This window comes from Halichoerus grypus, chromosome 9, assembly GCF_964656455.1.
Source record: "Halichoerus grypus chromosome 9, mHalGry1.hap1.1, whole genome shotgun sequence".
NCBI classification, from domain to species: domain Eukaryota; kingdom Metazoa; phylum Chordata; class Mammalia; order Carnivora; family Phocidae; genus Halichoerus; species Halichoerus grypus.
In genome coordinates this window covers 19,211,071-19,230,051 of record NC_135720.1, presented here as the reverse complement: position 1 = coordinate 19,230,051, position 18,981 = coordinate 19,211,071, and the positions used below count along the sequence as shown (strand labels likewise).

General features: G+C 33.7%; 1 protein-coding gene across 1 annotated transcript in view; it reads left to right on the top strand.

Moving 5' to 3' along the window:
• Positions 1–18,981, top strand: part of ADGB (androglobin) — a 154,135-nt gene that overhangs the window by 35,283 nt on the left and 99,871 nt on the right. The window contains exons 6-9 of the mRNA XM_078054606.1: positions 10,338–10,477; positions 13,022–13,108; positions 15,567–15,796; positions 17,365–17,505. Coding sequence (XP_077910732.1) covers positions 10,338–10,477; positions 13,022–13,108; positions 15,567–15,796; positions 17,365–17,505 — 598 coding nt within the window. The remainder of the gene's footprint in view (positions 1–10,337; positions 10,478–13,021; positions 13,109–15,566; positions 15,797–17,364; positions 17,506–18,981) is intronic.

Sequence of the window (18,981 nt, the reverse complement as noted above, 5' to 3'; positions counted from 1 at the left end):
CATGCCATGGAATGAATACGGATGAAGATAAAATACGGTAATTATGTAGACGAACCTAGCAAAAGTCCTGACGAGGAGTAGATTTTCAACACTATTAGTATCTTACCTTCTTTCATGTATTCCTTCCTTCTCTCTTTCCCATTGCTACTACCTTCCACTATGAAAGCCATCGCATCAGATCCTTCCTCTTTCCACCTCTCCCTAGAGCCAGGGGAAAAGCATGTGATCAGCTTACCAGGTGCTTACTTGCCCAACAACCCCGTTCTTATGTGAGGATGTGAAGATGGAGGGGACACACAGAGATGGTGGCAAGGCTGTGTCCCCTGCTCCTGCAACATGGCCTTGCTGTGTGTCCTTTGCCAAACGTGCTTAGTTCCTGCCAAGTTCTGATGCACAGTGCTCTAGCATCCCATCGAATCTGTACATCCCTTATATACCTCTTGAATTGCCTATATTTTGCCTACTTATAAAACAGGTTATTTAAAGTTTTGTTATGGAGTTGCAAGTGTTCTCTTGTATGTTGCAGATAACCACATAATGTGGGTGTAGAAGTGCTTTGAAATTTGTCTTTTAACCTTACATCTTCCACCCAACTGAGACTTGTAATTTTTATGTAGTTGATTATGTCATTATTTTTCTTTACTGAATCTAAGACGTATATGTTATTTAAAGTTAGATATCACTATCTTGGGGTGCCTGGGTGGCTCATTCATTAAGCGTCTGCCTTCGGCTCAGGTCATGGTCCCAGGGTCTGGGATCGAGCCCCACATCGGGCTCCCGGGTCTGCAGGAAGCCTGCATCTCCCTCTCCCACTCCCCATGCTTGTGTTCCCTCTCTTGCTGTGTCTCTCTCTGTCAAATAAATAAATAAAATCTTTAAAAAAAAATAGATATCACTATCTCAAGAATATAAAAAAATATTTCCCCTTATTTTATCTACTATTTTAGGCTTTAAAAAAAATATTTGGGCCTTTGATTTGTTTATCTACTGCAAGAAATAAAGACCTGGTTTATTTTTATTCTAAGTCTCAGCTAATTGCCCTAGGATTATATATTGAATGTTGCACCTTTTATCCACTAATTTAAAAAACTACTTTGATCATACACTACATTCTAACATGGACTTGTCTTTGTTTCTGGACTCGATTTCCTTCTGCTATTTTTCTTGTCCTTTTTTGTTTGTTTGAGAGAGTGTGTGTGGGAGGAGGGGCAAAGGAAGAGGATGAGAGAGAATCCCAAGTAGGCTCCACACCCAGTGCAGAGCCTGACTCGGGGCCTGATCCCACAACCCTCAGATCATGACCTGAGCCGAAATCAGAGTTGGACACTCAACCGACTGAGCCACCAGGTGCCCCTTTTCTTGTCCTTTTTAAATACCATATTGCTTTGGTTGTTATGAAATTTATTGTTTGTTTTTATTTTTTAGAACAAGATCAGCCTAATATTCTTTTGCTTCAATATTTTCTTGGCATACATGCTTTTTGAATAAACATTTTTATTGGTATTTATCTTTGAACACATTTATAATTATGTATCCTTTATTCTCTCTATAAAAGGGTTTAGTGCTTATCATCCTGCTACACCTTCTCCTCTCTTGAGTATTTTATTTTGATTCATCTTTCATTCAGCTGGAATATGCATTCCAGAATTTTATTCGCTTGGAATATATATATTGCATATTTTGGGTAATTTTAAATATTGAGGTCTATTTTCCTTTATATATTGATTGTTATATGAATGATAATCTGCTTACATATGGAATACTTGGATAATACTTTTTTGTTTTCGAACACAACAGCCAATGCCTGAGTATCTTCTGGTTTTAGTGTTAAAAACACCCATTCTGAGGCCTTTACTCTACACCATATCTGAAACCCTAACACTTTATCTCACTTGTCCCTGCTTCATTTTTCTCCAGAGCACTGGGTATGGAGCATCCCATGCCCCAGCCTCTTAGTGAATTCATTAGTATATGTAAAAATAGATAAGAAGCTATTGCCCTCTAGATGCTTTCCTTATTCAGGCATTTTGCTTCAATGTATATTTCTTACATTCATGTATTGGTCCTACCTACAGGGTTTTATTTTTTGTTATTGAAGTATAGAAGACACACAAGTTACATTAGTTTCAGGTATATAACATAGCATTCAGTAAGTGTATATATACATTATGCTATGCTCATCTGTCACCATTCAATGGTCCTAAAACCATTGACTATATTCCCCATGCTGTATCTTTTATTCTCATGACTTATTCTTTCCATAACTGGAAGCCTGTATCTCCCACTCCCCTTCACCCATTTTGCCCATCCTCCCATCCTCCCACTTCCTCCCCTCTAGCAACCACCAGTTTGTTCTCTGTAGGTATGGGTCTCTTCCTGCTTTTTGTTTATGTGTTATTTTATTCATTTATTTTTTTTTAGATCCTATGTATAAGTGAAATCACATGGTATTTGTCTTTCTCTGACTGACTTATTTCACTTAGCATAATACCCTCTAAGTCCATCCATGTTGTCACAAATGGCAAGATCTCATTCTTTTTTTTATGGCTGAGTAATATTCCTGTGTGTGTATGTGTGTGTGTGTATCCCACATCTTCTTTATCTATTCATATATCGATGGACACTGGGTTGTTTCTATATCTTGGCTATTGTAAATAATGCTGCAATAAACATAGGGGTGCATGTATCTTTTCAAATTAGTGTTTTAGTTTTCTTTGTTTTTCTAGTAGTGGAATTACTGGATCATGTAGCATTTCTATTTTTAATTTTTTGAGGAACCTCCATACTGTTTTCCACAGAGGCTGCACCAATTTACATTCCCACCAACAGTGCACAAGGGTTTCTTTTTCTCCACATCCTCTCCAACACATGCTATTTCTTGTCTTTTTTATTCTAGCCATTCTGCCATATGTAAAGTGACATTTCATTTTGGTTTTGGTTTGCATTTGGTTTAGCATCTTTTCATGTGTCTGTTGACCTGTATGTATGCTTTGGAAAAATGTCTATTTAGATTCCCTGTCAATTTTTAATTGGAATATTTGTTTTTTGGTATCGACTCATATAAATCCTTTATATATCTTGAATATTAACTCCTTATTTTATATATCATTTGTAACTATCTCCTTCCATTCAGTATGTTGTCTTTTTTATGACTTTGTCTGCTGTGCAAAGCTTTTTATTTTGGTGTAGTCCCATAGTTTATTTTTGCTTCTGTCTCACTTGCCTTAGGGGACATATCTAGAAAAATGTTTCTACAGCTGATATCAGAGAAATTTTTTTTTTTAAGATTTTATTTATTTGATGGAGAGAGGGAGAGGCAGGAGAGAGGGAACACAAGCAGGGGGAGTGGGAGAGGGAGAAGCAGGCTTCCCGCTAAGCAGGGAGCCCGATGCGGGGCTCGATCCCAGGACCCTGGGATCATGACCTGAGCCGAAGACCAACGCTTAACAACTGAGCCACCCAGGCGCCCCTGATATCAGAGAAATTACTGCCTATGTTTTCTTCTGGAAGTTTTATAAATTCAGGTCTCACATTTAATCCATGTTGAGGCCTTTCATCCATTTAGAGTTTATTTTTGTGTACGGTGTAAGAAAGTGATCCCATGTCATTCTTTTGCATGTAGTTGTCCAGTTTTCCCAGCACCATACGATTAACTGACCATATAAACATGGGTTTATTTCTGGGCTCTCTTTTCTGTTTCATTGCCAGTAACATACTTTTTTGACTACTAAGGATTGTAGTATACCTGAAATCTGGGATTGTGATGCCTCCAGCTTTGTTCTTCTTTCTCAAGATTGTTTTGGCTATGGGCGCCTGGGTGGCTCAGTTGGTTAAGCGACTGCCTTCGGCTCAGGTCATGATCCTGGAGTCCCGGGATCGAGTCCCACATCGGGCTCCCTGCTCAGCAGGGGGTCTGCTTCTCCCTCTGCCCTCTTCCCTCTCGTGCTCTCTGTCTCTCATTCTCTCTCTCTCAAATAAATAAATAAAATCTTTAAAAAAAAAAAAAAAAAAAAAAGATTGTTTTGGCTATTTTGGGTCTTTTGTGGTTCCCTACAAATTTTACTATTATTTGTTCTAGTTCTGTGAAAAGTGTTGTTGGTATTTTGATAGGGATTGCATTGACTCTGTAGATTGCTTTGGGTAAGAAGGACATTTTAACAAAATTAATTCTTCTAATCCATGAGCATGGACTATCTTTCCATTTGTTTGTATCATTTTCAATTTCTTTCGTCAATATTTTAAAGTTTTCAGAGTATAGGTCTTCACCTCCCCCGTTAAGTTTATTCCTAGGTATTTTATTCTTTTTGGTGTAATTGTAAATGGGATTGTTGTCTTAATTTCTCTTTCTGCTACTTCATTGTGAGTGTATAGAAACACACTGATTTTTATATATTAATTTTGTATCCTGCAAGTTTCCTGAATTTATTCATTATTTCTAATAGTTTTGTAGTGAAGTTTTTAGGCTTTTCTATGTATAGTATCATGTAATCTGCAAATACAACCTCCAGTTCCTTTTGTAAGGTAAATACACAAGCCAGGTTATAATACTCTCCTGCTAGTTTTCCCCTACTTTGGTCTATTCTTTAAAATTGGAATTGTAGTCCTTGAAAGGATATAGAATACTGATAACAGTGATAATAGACAGATAGATGCAATTTTTACAGGGCAAAAAACAAGGACTTTGCTATCTCAGGGACCGCATTCATATGCTAGAGAGATGGTACCTGGTTTTCTGGTTGGTAGAAATTTGTTCTCTCAGGGCTAGGGGCAAAAATTTTTACCTGTTTCTACCTAATTCCCAGGTGGTAGGGCTGAGTCAACATCTGTGTGCATGACAGGTGCAGTAAAGAATTAGAATAAATTCTTTCTGACAAGATAAACATTTTTTTTCTTTTTAAAAATCTCTTTCTGGACATACACAATTTAATTTTTGATTTTTCCTTCTAATTCTAGTTCAGTATTTATATGTCTATCCTTTGTTTTTCACTTCAAATATTTAAGAAACATATTCATAACAAAAGTTCTATTACCTTCTACTGCTTGATACAGTATAAGGAGCTGGACACATCTCGGTTCTACATTATTTTCCTTCCCATGTCACATCTCCTACACTTTGAGTCTTCTTCCCCTTGCTGTTTTTTTTTTTTTCGTTTTTGACTCCAATTTCTCGACGCTTTCTTACCTTTTTGTTATTGCACATTGATTTTCCTTCTCTGCCTTATTTCATATATATATTCTCCCCCTTTCCTGCTGTCCCTCCAAACATTTATCTTAATCATTCTTTGAAGTCAAACCAACCTGTCAGAAACTCTCCGCCTGACATTTAAGTTGCAGATTTTTACACCAGCATATCATTTTTCCCATAAAAGTATTTCTACTATTTCCAGTTTGGATTCTAAGGACCTAGCATCAAGGTTCTTTGACATCAGTCAGACAAACATTTGTTGAGTAGCATAAAGAACAGTGTTATAAAACAGAGAAGTTCCTCTCTTCTTTCACCTGGAAGTGATATTACCGCTCCTGGGGCCACCTGCAGCCGGGTCAGGTACTTTCCGATAATTATACATATTTTGTTAATTTCATTTGACATTTAGATTGACATTTAGATTATGACCAGTGTTTTACCAATACCAATTCTGTAAAATAGCATCTTTGTGTATATATTTTTGCCCACTTATAGGACTATTTTTTCTGGGATTTCTACATGTAGAATTCAATTATATACAAACTCTTAATTTTTATAAGTATATCCAAGTTACTCTTACATTTTAATTTGTGTGCAATTTACATTTGATATAATTGGGATTTAAGTCTGTCGTTTTATTATTTGTATACTCTGTTACTTCTGTTATTTACTTATTTTTTTGGTATCTGTTTCCCTTTTCCTGTGTGTTTCTTGAACATTCTTTGGGATTCCATTTTGAGTTATCTCTAGTGTTTAGTATATCTCTATGTATTACTTTTTTTTCTAGTGGTTGCTCTAGGGATTAAAATATACATACTTAGCTTATCACAGTCCAGTAATAGCAGCATTTTGCCACTTAGATTGGAATATAGATACTTTACCACCATTTGGGCCCCTCTATCCCCCTCCCTTTATAGCATAGCTGTCTAGATATTTTCTTTATACATATTCAGAACCTGCTCATAAATGTTGCTTTTAAATGTCAAATATAATTTTTACAGCTCAAGAGGCAAAGAATACTTTATTGTATTTAGCCATACATACGTTTATATTTTTCTTTGCTCTTTCTTCATTTCTGATGTCTTAAGATTTCTTCCATTTCCTTTTTTTTTTAAAGAATTTCCTTTCAACATCATTTTTGGGGCCAGTCTTCTGGTAATAAATTATCTTAACTTTTTTTTTTGTCTGAAAAAATTTTTTTTAAAGGTTTATTTATTTCAGTGAGCGAGAGTTCAAGGGGGAGGGGAGAGAGAAGAAGGAGAGAGAAGCTCAAGCAGATTCCATGCTGAACACAGAACACGACTTGGGGCTAGATCTCACGACCCTGAGATCAGCCATCAGATGAAACCAAGAGTCAGACACTTAACCGACTGGGCCACCCAACCGCCCCTTGTCTGAAAATGTTTTATTTCACCCTTATTCCTAATGGATATTTTCACTAATACAGTGTTGTGGGTTGGCAGGCCTTTTTTCTCAGCATTGACAACTAGTTAGATACTTCCTTCTGGCTTCTGTGGTTTCTGAAGAGCAATCCGGTGTTCTTTTCTCACTAGCTGTTTTAAGGCTTTTTTCTTTGTCTCGGATTTTCAGAATTTTGAATGTGATGTGTCTGGGTGTAGATTTCTTTGAGATTATCCTCTTTGGGATATTCTCAGCTCCCTGAAACTGTAGAGTCATGTCTTATGACAAATTTGGAAAATTTTCAGCCATTATTCATTTAAATATTTTTTCAGCCCCCCATTCCTTTTTTTCTCATTTCTGGGGACTCCGATGACACGCATGTTATATCTTCATTCATTGTCTGACAGATCTTTGAGGTTCGTATCATTTAAAAAGATCTACTTTTCCTTGTTATTCATAATTTCTATTGAACTAACTTCCAGTTCACTAATTTCTTTGCCATTTGCATCCTGTTTTGATCTTTCCCTATGAAGGTTTTGTTTGTTTAAGCTCAAAATTTCTGGTTGTTTCCTCTTTGATATTTTTTATTTGTTTCAAGAGTATTCATAATTGCTTCCTGGAGCATTTTTATGACATCAGCTTTAAATTTCTTAACTAAAAATTCCAAATTCCCTGTCCTTTTGGCATTGTGGTCTGTTGACTGTATTTTCTCATTGAAATTTAGATATTCCTGGTTTTTGCATGATGAGTAATTTTGGACAGTTTCCTGGACATTTTTAGTGTTCTGTTTTATGACTGTTTTCTAATTAAATTTTTTATTTTAGCACGTAGTCAACCTGTTTAGATTCAGAGCACACACCCTGGCTCACTTCTGTGGGCTGTGTTTCAAATGTTAATTTAGTGTACAAAGCCTGTGCAATGCTACTTGGCTCTGCCACTCTTGCTTGTTATCCAGATGATAAGACTCCGTCCGCAGTATCCTGAGCACCCCCTGAGGAAGCGAAGTGTACCGCCTCATTCCTGCCTGGGTAGAGTGTGGAAATAAGGGGTCCTCCAACAGGCTCTACTAATGCAGAAAGCACTTCCTCTTTACTGCAGGAGGAAGATGGGAGTCCTAGTTCTGCCCACTGACTCCACTGGGGAGAGAAACCACCTTGTTTACTTGAGGATAGGCCCAGAAGTCCACCTTCAGGCCCTGTATGGAAGGGGCACCACCTGTTACTGTGGTGAAGGTGGGGGGAGTGCAGTCAGGGCTCTATCCTCTCTATATAATTATGCTCATTCAGGTATTTGCTCAAATCTCTGTCCCTGATCTTTTGTAATTGTGGTTGATGTGATTAATTAAAAAGCATTTTTTATTATCCCTTTAGCATAGTCATAGGAGGAAGAGGATATAAATTTATGTAGCCATTTAGTTATCTTGACCTAGAATTCAAGTGTGGGAGATATTGAAATTTGAACATGACTGCATTCTAAAGTAACTTGGTAATTTATATTTATATTAATAAAGGAGGCATCCTTCTTCATAAGCATGCTAAGTAATAAAACATTTTGGTAGTCATTTAAAATTATGTGGTGTTAACACAGTAAACTCAGTAAAAACTGCCCAATATACGTCATTTACATGCAGTTAAAAAAAAGTTGTAAAAATATTTCAGTATTCTATGATAAGGGCTAAAATAAATAAATTCAATGTTCTATGATGACATCTCATATATAATACTTATATTATATATTTATATATTATATTATATATTTATATCTAATATATTTTTTTAAGATTTTATTTATTTGAGAGAGAGAATGAGCACGAGTGAGGGGGTGAGGCAGAGGGAGAGGAACAAGCAGACTGCCCTCTGAGCAGGGAGCCCGACATGTGGCTCCCAGGACCCTGAGATCATGACCTGAGCCGAAGGAAAAAACCCTTAACCGACAGAACCACCCAGGTGCCCCTGTATATATAATATTTAATTTCTTCATAAACTTTAAGGAAGCAACCCAACCCACATATTAATATCAAAGAATCATAAAAATTCCTAAGAAAATTGTTATGTCTAGTTAAATGATGTTTTAGATATGTAGTATTGAACACTTATCCCAGTTATTTTTCATAATAGCTTTTTTGGGATGCAATCACATACCATGCAGTTCGTCTATTTAGACCTTACATTAGTAATCAAGCATTCTCAATTGAAATATGTTATTGGTCAGCTGGAAGCAGATGATTGTTATTGAAATGGTTTAACTTAAGTTCCTATGTCGGCTTAAAACTTTTCCTCATAGGGATCTGTTGGTTCCTTCCAAAACTTTTTTCTGAGAATTAAAGTGTAGAAAGGGAACTGTTATTATTAGTTTTTTTTATTGTGGTAAAATACACATGATGTAATATTTAGCGTTTGACCATTAAAAATATACAATTCAGAGGCATTACATATTTTTACAAGGTTGTACAACCATCAAGACTATCTCCTTCTACAACTTTTTCATCATCCCAAACAGAAACTCTGTATGTACCTATTAAATGGTAATTTTTCATCCCCCTCTTCTCCCAGTCCCTGGTAATCTTTATCATGCCTTTTTTCTCTGCAAATTTGCTTTTTTCCAGATATGTCATATAAGTAGAAGTATACAATATTTGTCCTTTTGTGTCTGACTTATTTCATTGGGTATTCTTTTGGGTCCTATCATTTGAAATTAGAAGAGAGAGTGGCTAAACACCTGTGCCTTAACCCTGTCTTGCCCTATCTCCTCTCTTAGGGAAGAAAGAAAGACATGCAACCACTAAAGAAGGCAATATGAGTTCAGAGTTACATGTGCCATGCAAAGAAACCATGTTTCATCCTATTGCTCCTATCTACTTGGGAAAAGTAGACTGTTCTTTGAATCTTTAGTTCAGATGTTACCTTCTTGTGAAGATTTCCACAACCAATATTTGTCACACCTTCTTTTCTAGTCCTAGAACACTTTGAAAATATTATGTTTGATATTGTTTGCATATATATCTTCCCTCACTAGACTGTAAGCAGTGCAATGGGTTAGGCCATGTGTTTTGCAGATCTTTAAGTTCACAATGTTTGCATTACTGCTGAAAATATTTCTTGGGCAAAAGAATAAATCCATGATAAAATTTTGCATGTAAAACCAAAATTTAAAAAAATATAGTTTTTTGACTTCATAATCATTAGTGTTATCATTTGTCTTAAACTTTTAATTGTGAAGTAATATGTATACGGGAAAATATATCATGATTTTATTAAATAAAGTATTAATTAACTTCATGTTAAGAATTAGATCTTCAATTAGGATTAGAAGCAATCTGGTAATTGGAAGCTTAATATCACTGAGTCTAGCAGGATAAATAATAATTACTTATATTTGGAGAATTTATGTTATGACTATATTGAGTTATTTAATTATGGCCAAACTTATCCATGGCTGTATAATGTTTTGGTTCTGCTATTTGAAACACTTTAATTGACTACATTATGTAGGATAGGGCACCCAAGAATGTGTTTACAAGACGTCAGAAATAGTGACACTGTTGATATAGATAGGGATGTTCTGACATTAAATAAAACAATCAACTCAAATTCTGAGCCACAGTAGTATTGAAAACCAGTATGCCAGGCTTTTAGATGTAAGAAGCTAAGGTAAAATTAAAAAACAGTAAAGAGTCACATCAGTGCTGAACAATAATGGATGAGAGAAAATAATGTAAGTCACTGATGCATTCCTTTCTTCTCCTGTTTAGGGTTGCTGGAGAAAGATAACTATTGATGACTTTCTGCCTTTTGATGAAGACAACAATCTTTTGCTTCCAGCCACAACCTATGAATTTGAACTCTGGCCAATGCTTCTGTGTAAAGCTATCATTAAACTGGCAAATATTGAGTATGTAGAAGGAAGAATGATCACTCACTTATATAAAAACAAAAAGACAAACGACAAACAGCTATACATCTATCACAAGATATATTGCAAGATATATTGCATATCTTTATTTTTTTAAATCAATTTAAAGGAGTTTTCTTTCCAAACAATGTAAATGTTCTGATATAAAAATGAATATGCCAAAACCACTAATTTGAAATATTGGGTTAGCCAGCAATAAGACAATATTCTCCCAAGAGAAAATACTCAAAAATTATTCTATATCCAATGCTTTCTTAGGATGAATGGCAAGTAATCATGAAAAGTAATGTTTCAGCTTAGTGTGAGAAAGAAGTTGTTTTGTAGGGGGAAATATTGGTTCATCTAAATGCCAAATAATATATCCTGGAATCCAGTTCAAGTTTTCGTTCTGTATATGCAGCAATAATTTACTAATCTTGAAAACCTGAACTCTTCCGAGGGATGTCAATATGTTCCTCATATTTTTGGTAACATTGGTCCCTTTTAATACATTCGTGATGAAAACTACTCATATTTGCTTCAATACTCTTGTGAAATCTGCTTGCGTCTTCCATTCCTGCATGTCTTGTGCATCAACGTATATGAGACGTGTCTGCCATGTTCATTCTCTTGGCTTCCACCTATGGAGACCCTAGGTCAATCCATCCCCACCCTAGCCATGCAAAAATAGTTTAGATGCTTAAGTTGCAAAGGCGTGGCAACTTTGTATCATTGCTCAGTGGGAGAATTCTCACATACACTGCACTGGCTTGAATTTGATACCCTTCACCTTCCTGCAGGGTGTGACAGCGCCTCATTCTCAATGGAAAACCCACATGCTCTAACAGAGACCACTTTAGCCCTTGTCTCAAAGCTCAGCCTCCTTCCCTTCAGGAAACACACCCTTGTCCATCAGAAGCCAGCTCTGCTTTTTGTGGATTTTCTTTTGTCTCCCCTTCTTTTTTTTTTCTAAGGCTACACAACAAAACCAGCTACTCCTACCACCATCCTTGTCATCTCTCTTTTCTCTCACCAACCCTCAATTTTCTGTTTGGAATTTGTTTCACCCAGCTCACAACTCTTAATTTCAATGATTTTTTTGAAAGAACTTAGCCCAGATCTTTTTAGGTAGCTGAATAGTACTAAGTATTCATACTGGTGACAGCTATGTTTGTTTTGAAAGAAAGTAACATTCCTCTTGTTCCTAATTCTCAGACTTAACTTGAAGTTCTGAGAATTAGAGCTGAATTAATATCAGTGAAGTGTTAAACCTGTGACCTGGAAAATTGGAGTGGCATTTTGTCTTTCTTAAAGCTACAGTTCTGTAGAATTTTATAGCAACCTAAGAAATAAGATTATTGTTATTTTAAAAAATAGATAAATCTAGCATGGAAATAAAGGACCAGACTAAATGTAAGACATTTCTGAGGCTTTCTAGTGTACACCTAAACTGTGTGGTACAATTTATGTTTGTCTATACATTTTTTCTCAGGTTTTATAGTATATAGCAATTATTTTCATATGAGTTTTAGCTTTCTACATTAACAATTAATATGTAGTAATTATGTCAATATCATTGTGAGCTATGCAAAGGAAGGAACATTATCTTTATGAAGTTTGCACAGTTGCTTCCTAAATAAGATTATCCACAGAGTTTAGACTAGACTGTGAACTACTCCAAGAGATTTTTGTTATCTGTGACATATGTAGACACATCAAAATTCATAATCTATAAACAGCAAACCAATGTAAGTTTATAAATGATAGAGCATGTGACTAAGATTGTAAGATTTCTTTCTGAAAAAGGACACATATGGTCAATACCATCAATCACCCCTGTTGGCACATGGTGGACTGAAGTTGTGACCCCTGGCCGCAATAGGGGTACGACATTTATGTGTGTTAATGTAAATAGACTAATGACTTCAGAAAACAAAAGGACTAAAATGGGAAGAGTGATATTTGGTCATTCACAGTCTCATTTGACTTTATGCTATGGTGGCAGATCTACTCTTTTGTATAGGATAAAAGATGTTTCTAGTCTCTCTGAAATTATCTAAGGATTTAATTAGGGATATCTGATGCCCATCTTGACCTGCCATGTATGAGACTGATTTAATACACAGTCTCATAGGCATCTTAGGATAATAACTGAAACCAGAAAGATAAAAGACACTTCTATTTTTTAAAGAACATGTTAGTATATTGAATATATAAAATATATAGCACCTAAATTTACATATTTTATATATGTGCATATGTTTTGTGTATATGACATGAATATTAATATATATCTTTTTAAAATAAGGCTTATAGCATGTTTTTAAAATAAACATGTAATTTTATCTTTGGATCTCTTTAAGCTCTTTAACAAAACAAATCATCTGGCTGTTGGAATAGTATTTTCTTGTATTCTAATATATAACCACTATGACTCCTACATTTTTTATTGTGATATCACTGTTTATTAAAGATTCCTAGTCTTTATATACCTGTCTGTTTTCAAATGTTACTAACTATACTATTGTGCATTTGCCTTTTTAGCATTCATATAGCAGAGAGGAGAGACCTAGGGGAGTTCACTGTTATCCATGCACTTACAGGATGGCTACCAGAAGTGATCTCTCTCCAGTAGGTTTTACAATTAAGTTCTTCATATATTTTTTTCTTTCTTCCCCAGTAATATTTCTTAAACTAAAACATTCTTAATCTTTAAGAAAATTTCAAGAAATGACACATTTTACAGAATGTTTGTGAAAATACTATTTTATAGTATTCTATAAAATTCCTTGAGAATTTCAGGATAAATTCTGTTTCCTTAAAAAGACTGTGAATTTAATCTTTAAATATCTGGATTACAAATATGAAAGCAATGTTAATTCTTTATTATGGTGAAATATTTGCATGTGTCCCTTTATACCTATACAGGTACTACACTTATTCAGTACAGAAACATAAAGGTGACTTTTAATTAACCACACATATTAGGAAATAATTAATAATAATGAAACACCTATTAGGCATTAGGCACTTTAATATATTATTTCTAATTAAAAACCACAGTCCTGAAAATATTATTTAATCATTCATATGGCCTTATCAGCTGGGTATATGTCATTACAAATGAGGAAACTGAAGCCCAGAGTGGTTTGGTTTTTACAAGAAGATCAAATCCATAGCACGGTTATCAATTTGGATCATCTCCAATCTTTGAATCATTTTGGGAATCTGCCATTCTCAAAGGGTCCAGGTTAGAGGAGATTGAATTCAGCCCCCAGTAACTTGGATTCTAGCATCTGAAGCATCTTTTCAGCAGGATAAACTAGCTGTTGCTTGGTTCAAATAAACAGAAGCTTTTCAGTTTGATATAGCCCTACTTTTTATTCTTGCATTTGTTGCCCTTGCTTTTGGAGTCAAATCCAAAACAAACAAACAAAAAACAGTATGAGACCAACATCAAAAAGCCTGTATTTTCTGTAGGAGTTTTATGGTAAAACCATATAAAACCATGCATTCAAGTCTTTAATCCATTATGAACTGATTTTTATGTATAGTGTATGATAACGGTCTGGTTTCATCCTTTTACATGTGGCTGTCCAGTTCTTGCAACACCATTTCTTGAGGAGGCTATCCTTTCCACATTGTGTATCCTTGACTCCATTGTCATAAGTTAATTGACTATATATGGCTGGGTTTATTTCTTAGTTCTCTATTGTGTTCCATTGATCTAAGTGTCTGTATGTCGATAGCATACTGTTTGATCATTATAGATTTGTGACATAGTTTGAAATCAAGAAGTGTGATGCCTCCAGCTTTGTTCTTTCTCACAATAATTTTGGCTATAAGAGTTTTTTCGTGGCTCAATACAAATTTTATGATTGTTTTTCCTATTTCTGTGAAAAATGTCATTAGAATTTTGATAGGGATTGCATTGAATCTGTAGATGACTTTGGGTAGTATGGACACTTTTACAATATTGATTCTTCCAGTCAATGAGCACAGAATGTCTTTCCATTTATTTGTGTCATTTTCAACTTCTTTTTATTAACGTCCTATAGTTTTCATTGTACAAGTCTTTCACCTCCTTGGTTAAATTTATTCCTAGGTATTTTATTCCTTTTGAGGCGATTGTAAATTGGATTGTTTATTTGTGTTTCTGATGATTCATTTAGTGTATAGAATGCAACAGATTTTTGTATATTGATTTTGTATCCTGCAACCCGACTGAAGTCATTTATTGGCTTAATAGTTTCTGGTGGCATCTTTTGGGTTTTCTACATATATTATGTCTTCTGCAAATAGTGACAATTTTACTTCTTCCTATCTAATTTGGATGCCTTTTATTTCTCTTTTTTGCCTACTTGCTTTGGTTAAGACCTGCAATAATACTGAATGAAAATGGTGAGAGTTGGCATCCTTGTTTTGTTCCTGATCTTGAGGAAAATATTTTAGATTTTCACAGTTGATTGAGTATGATATTAGCTGTGGGCTTGTCATATTTGGCCATTATTATGTTGCGGTATGTTCTCTCAATAACCACTTTGTTGAGAGTTTTTATCATAAATGGATGTTGAATTTTGTCAAATATTTTTCTCCATCTATTGAGATGACCTTATGATTTTTATCATTCATTTTGTTAATGTGGTGTATCACATAGATTTGCAAATGTTGAATCATACTTACTTAGATCCCTGGAATTAATCCCACTTGTTCATGGTATATTTCCTTTTAATGTATGTTGAATTCTATTTGCTAATATTTTGTTGAGGGTTTTTGCCTCTATGTTTATCAGAGATTTGGGTCAGTAATTTCCTTTACTTGTGGTGTCCTTGTCTGGTTTTGGTATCAAAGTAATGATGGCCTTATAAAATGAGTTAGAATGTGTTCCTTCTATATTTTTCCAAAGAGTTTGAGAAGGATTGGTATTAATTATTCTTTAAATGTTTGGTAGAATTCACCAGTGAAGCCTGGAGTTTTGTTTGTTGGGATTGTTTTGATTGCTGATTCAATATCTTTGCTAGTAATTGGTCTGTTAAGATTTTCTATTTCTTTATGATTTGGAAATTAATGTTGATGTGTTTTATCTAAGCCCAGGATATATGGACAAAGTATGGGAGCTCTTGAAAGAAATATTGCCTGAATTTAAGCTGTCGGTTGAGTCCAGTTCTGAAAGCAAAATAGCTGTGTTAGATGCCAAATTAAAAGAACCAGGGAAAGAAGTGAAGGATGGCAAGGAAGTAAAGGATGGCAAAGAATTCAAACCTGATAGTTCAGTGACAGCACTAAAGATACCTGAGAAAAGTGACAAGGCTCCAAAGGGTAAGACATTTTATATTATAATGTCATTTGTATGTTCAATATGGATATTGCATATAAATGTTCTATAGTCGTTGCTGAATTTAATGATTATTTATTGTCATTATCATTTACTAAGTGTTGTGAAAATAATTAAGATCCTATCTTTCTAGGATTTTAGAACTAGTAATGTAGTTTACTAGATGTTAGTTATTATCCCATATTTTGCTGTCTTTTAAAACCAAGGGCAACTATATATTTTGATGATACTGAAGTAGTATAGTATTAACATAGGAAGAGACATCAGGTGTCAATTTCCATTACACACACTTCCTTATATGTTATATGTAGAGTGGAATGGAGCAAAACTCCAAAGGGAAAGTTGTTCTATTCTGTCTTTTATTCCCCCACCAAGGAAATGCAAAATAAACACAGTATGGATTGTGATTTGCTGACCATTTATTGTAAGGTAGAAGTTCAAATTTCAAAATAAAATAATTTCAAGCTATTTTACAGTGTAGGATCTTAAAGGGAGAAATATATTGAATAATTATTTTATATTTTCTAAAATATTTCATATAGCTATGCATATGAATAATAATGCTTCTATAGTAAAGTAAAATTAAATATACTAGAATATACTCAGCTTTTTTATATACCTCAAGAGCTTTTATAATGATCTTTCAAATATTTGTTTTATAAAATCTTATATTTTGCCCAAATTGTTCCTTATCAAGATCTTATTTACCAGCATTTACCACGCAGAAATTATTACTATAAATGTTTCTCAAGAATTTACCAAGATCAAGTGTATGAGTGATATCTGCCTATCATAAGCCCTTCTTTAAATGACCTAATGTGAATTAGTTCATGAAAGAAAGCAGAACAAGAGGCTGATTAAATTTGTTTTACCTAGCATATCTCAAATTAATTTGAACTTAGAAGGCTTTTTTCATGTATCACAAATTAACATATGTTCATCCATCCATTCAGATATACTATTTGCTGAGTAGAATACCAGTACATGTTCCAGGAATTAATGATCATCCGGTGAACAAAATCCTAGTGCTTATGATCTAGGGAGAGAGACTAACATTAATTTTAATTTTAAAAACCATAACCATATACTAAGACATGAGCCTTGGAAGAAAATACAGAAAACTATGGGAGTTCATATTTAGTCTAGGACATTAGGGAAGAATTCTCTAATTATGATGCAGTAAGAGGAATGAGAAAACTAGCCTCATTCTAAAATGAGAAAATTAGCCTAAAATTATATATAATATATAAAATTATATATTAATATATATAATGTAAGTTATATTAAATGATCATCTCCATTTAGCAAAAAAATATGTGTAGTCAATAATCATGTCTTTGGCAGTACATTGTCAATTTTCAAAGTTTTCTCTTACTTTATTTTGATGTTTCTAATTAGAGGTGAGTAGTGTTTTGGGAAATTTGCGGCTATTGTTTTACATTTAAATAACACTATTGTTTTGGCCTTCTTTTCAACATAATAACTGAATAAGTAATATAGTTTGAGGTTTTGTAGTTAAAAGATTTATCGTATCTATTTTTTAACATGTTAGAAAAAGCAGATGCAAAAGATGTTGGGAAGAAGAAGAGTAAAAATGGAGAAAAAGAAAAGGAAAAAGAAAAATTCAAATGGTCACTTCATGCTTCAAGGCCATCATCAGATGTACAGTACTCTCTGCAGTCTCTGTCAGATTGTAAGCTTTCAGTATTCTAGAGTAATAGCTATTGTAGCTGCTTCCTAAAATGTTGGGAAACTTGGGAGTTTACAAAGTTGGAATATCACTTTGGAATACAAAGTGTATTGCCTGTTTAGACATTATCTAAATAAACGTGCTCAAGTTTGCCCATAATCGTTAAACTCTCAAATCAGTATGCATATGGGGGCAGTCTTACATGTGAGACAGAAGCCAAGGTTGTCCAAGTTTTTATGGTACAACAGTCACAGAAGTGTTTGCATGGAGGAAGACATATACTAATTAAGTGTATATGCTATGTATTAGCACATAACAAATAATCTATTATATACTGTTATATTTAGTATATTATAATACATAAAATACAACATATATTATATGATACCTAGTGTATAATATCCATAAATATTAATGTATAATTTTATAAACTATATAAATATAAAATATAATTACATATTAGTGTATGCAAATATATATTAGTATATATCTTCCTCTGTATAAATAAATATATATATGTATATATGTATATAAACTATATATGTATGTATATATATGTGTGTGTGTGTATGTATATATACATACATGCCTGAATTCAGGTCTCTGCACCATGAAAAATATACAAGCTTAATTTTTAAATGTAAAAATATGTTTTCATAAGTTTGGTATATTTTACATTTTAATCTATTCTAGAGAGAACCTGTATCTAGCATATTTTGTGAGTCTAAAAATATTATTCTTTAATAAATATCTAATACAGTTCAATATTAGTGCTTGAATTTGTAAAGGAATAAAACAAACTTTTTAATTAAAACATAAAGACAATAGAGGAAAATAAATTATACCATTTTAGCCAGAATCTGTAAAGAACAAAAGCATACTGAATCAAATATAGTAATTTCAGGTCTGTTAAGAAACATATGAAAAAAATAAGTGATGCTCAGGAGCATTAAATATTAAATAATCCATATTGTACACCTGAAACTAATATAACACTGTATGCTAACGATCCTGGAAATAAATAAATAAATAAATAAATAGGAATTTCCTGGCCAAATATATATATATTATATACACACACATATAAAGCAATCCCAGCTAAGTTACTGACTTAGTTTTCTTTCTTCGTGGAAGGATTAGTTTATGTTTTCTTTCTTCTTGAAATGACATAGAAAGTTCTGAACTTCTTTAAATTCAAATTAAAGTTTTTATCTATGAAAACTAAAAAAATTTCATTTTAAAATCATTCCTTTTGAATATAATCATTTGTAGACTCTTCTAGTGACATTGACTAGTAGCTATAGTTTTTCTGATAACTTTTTTTTATAGTGACATAAAATGATTTCTTAAGCAATTAAACAGTACTAAGATGAAGGTAAAACTAATGAGATGTTCTATAAAATAGATGCATATGTGATATTTAACATTTATTAAATACGTTTACAGTCATTTACCTATTTTTCACGTGCAAAGATATGC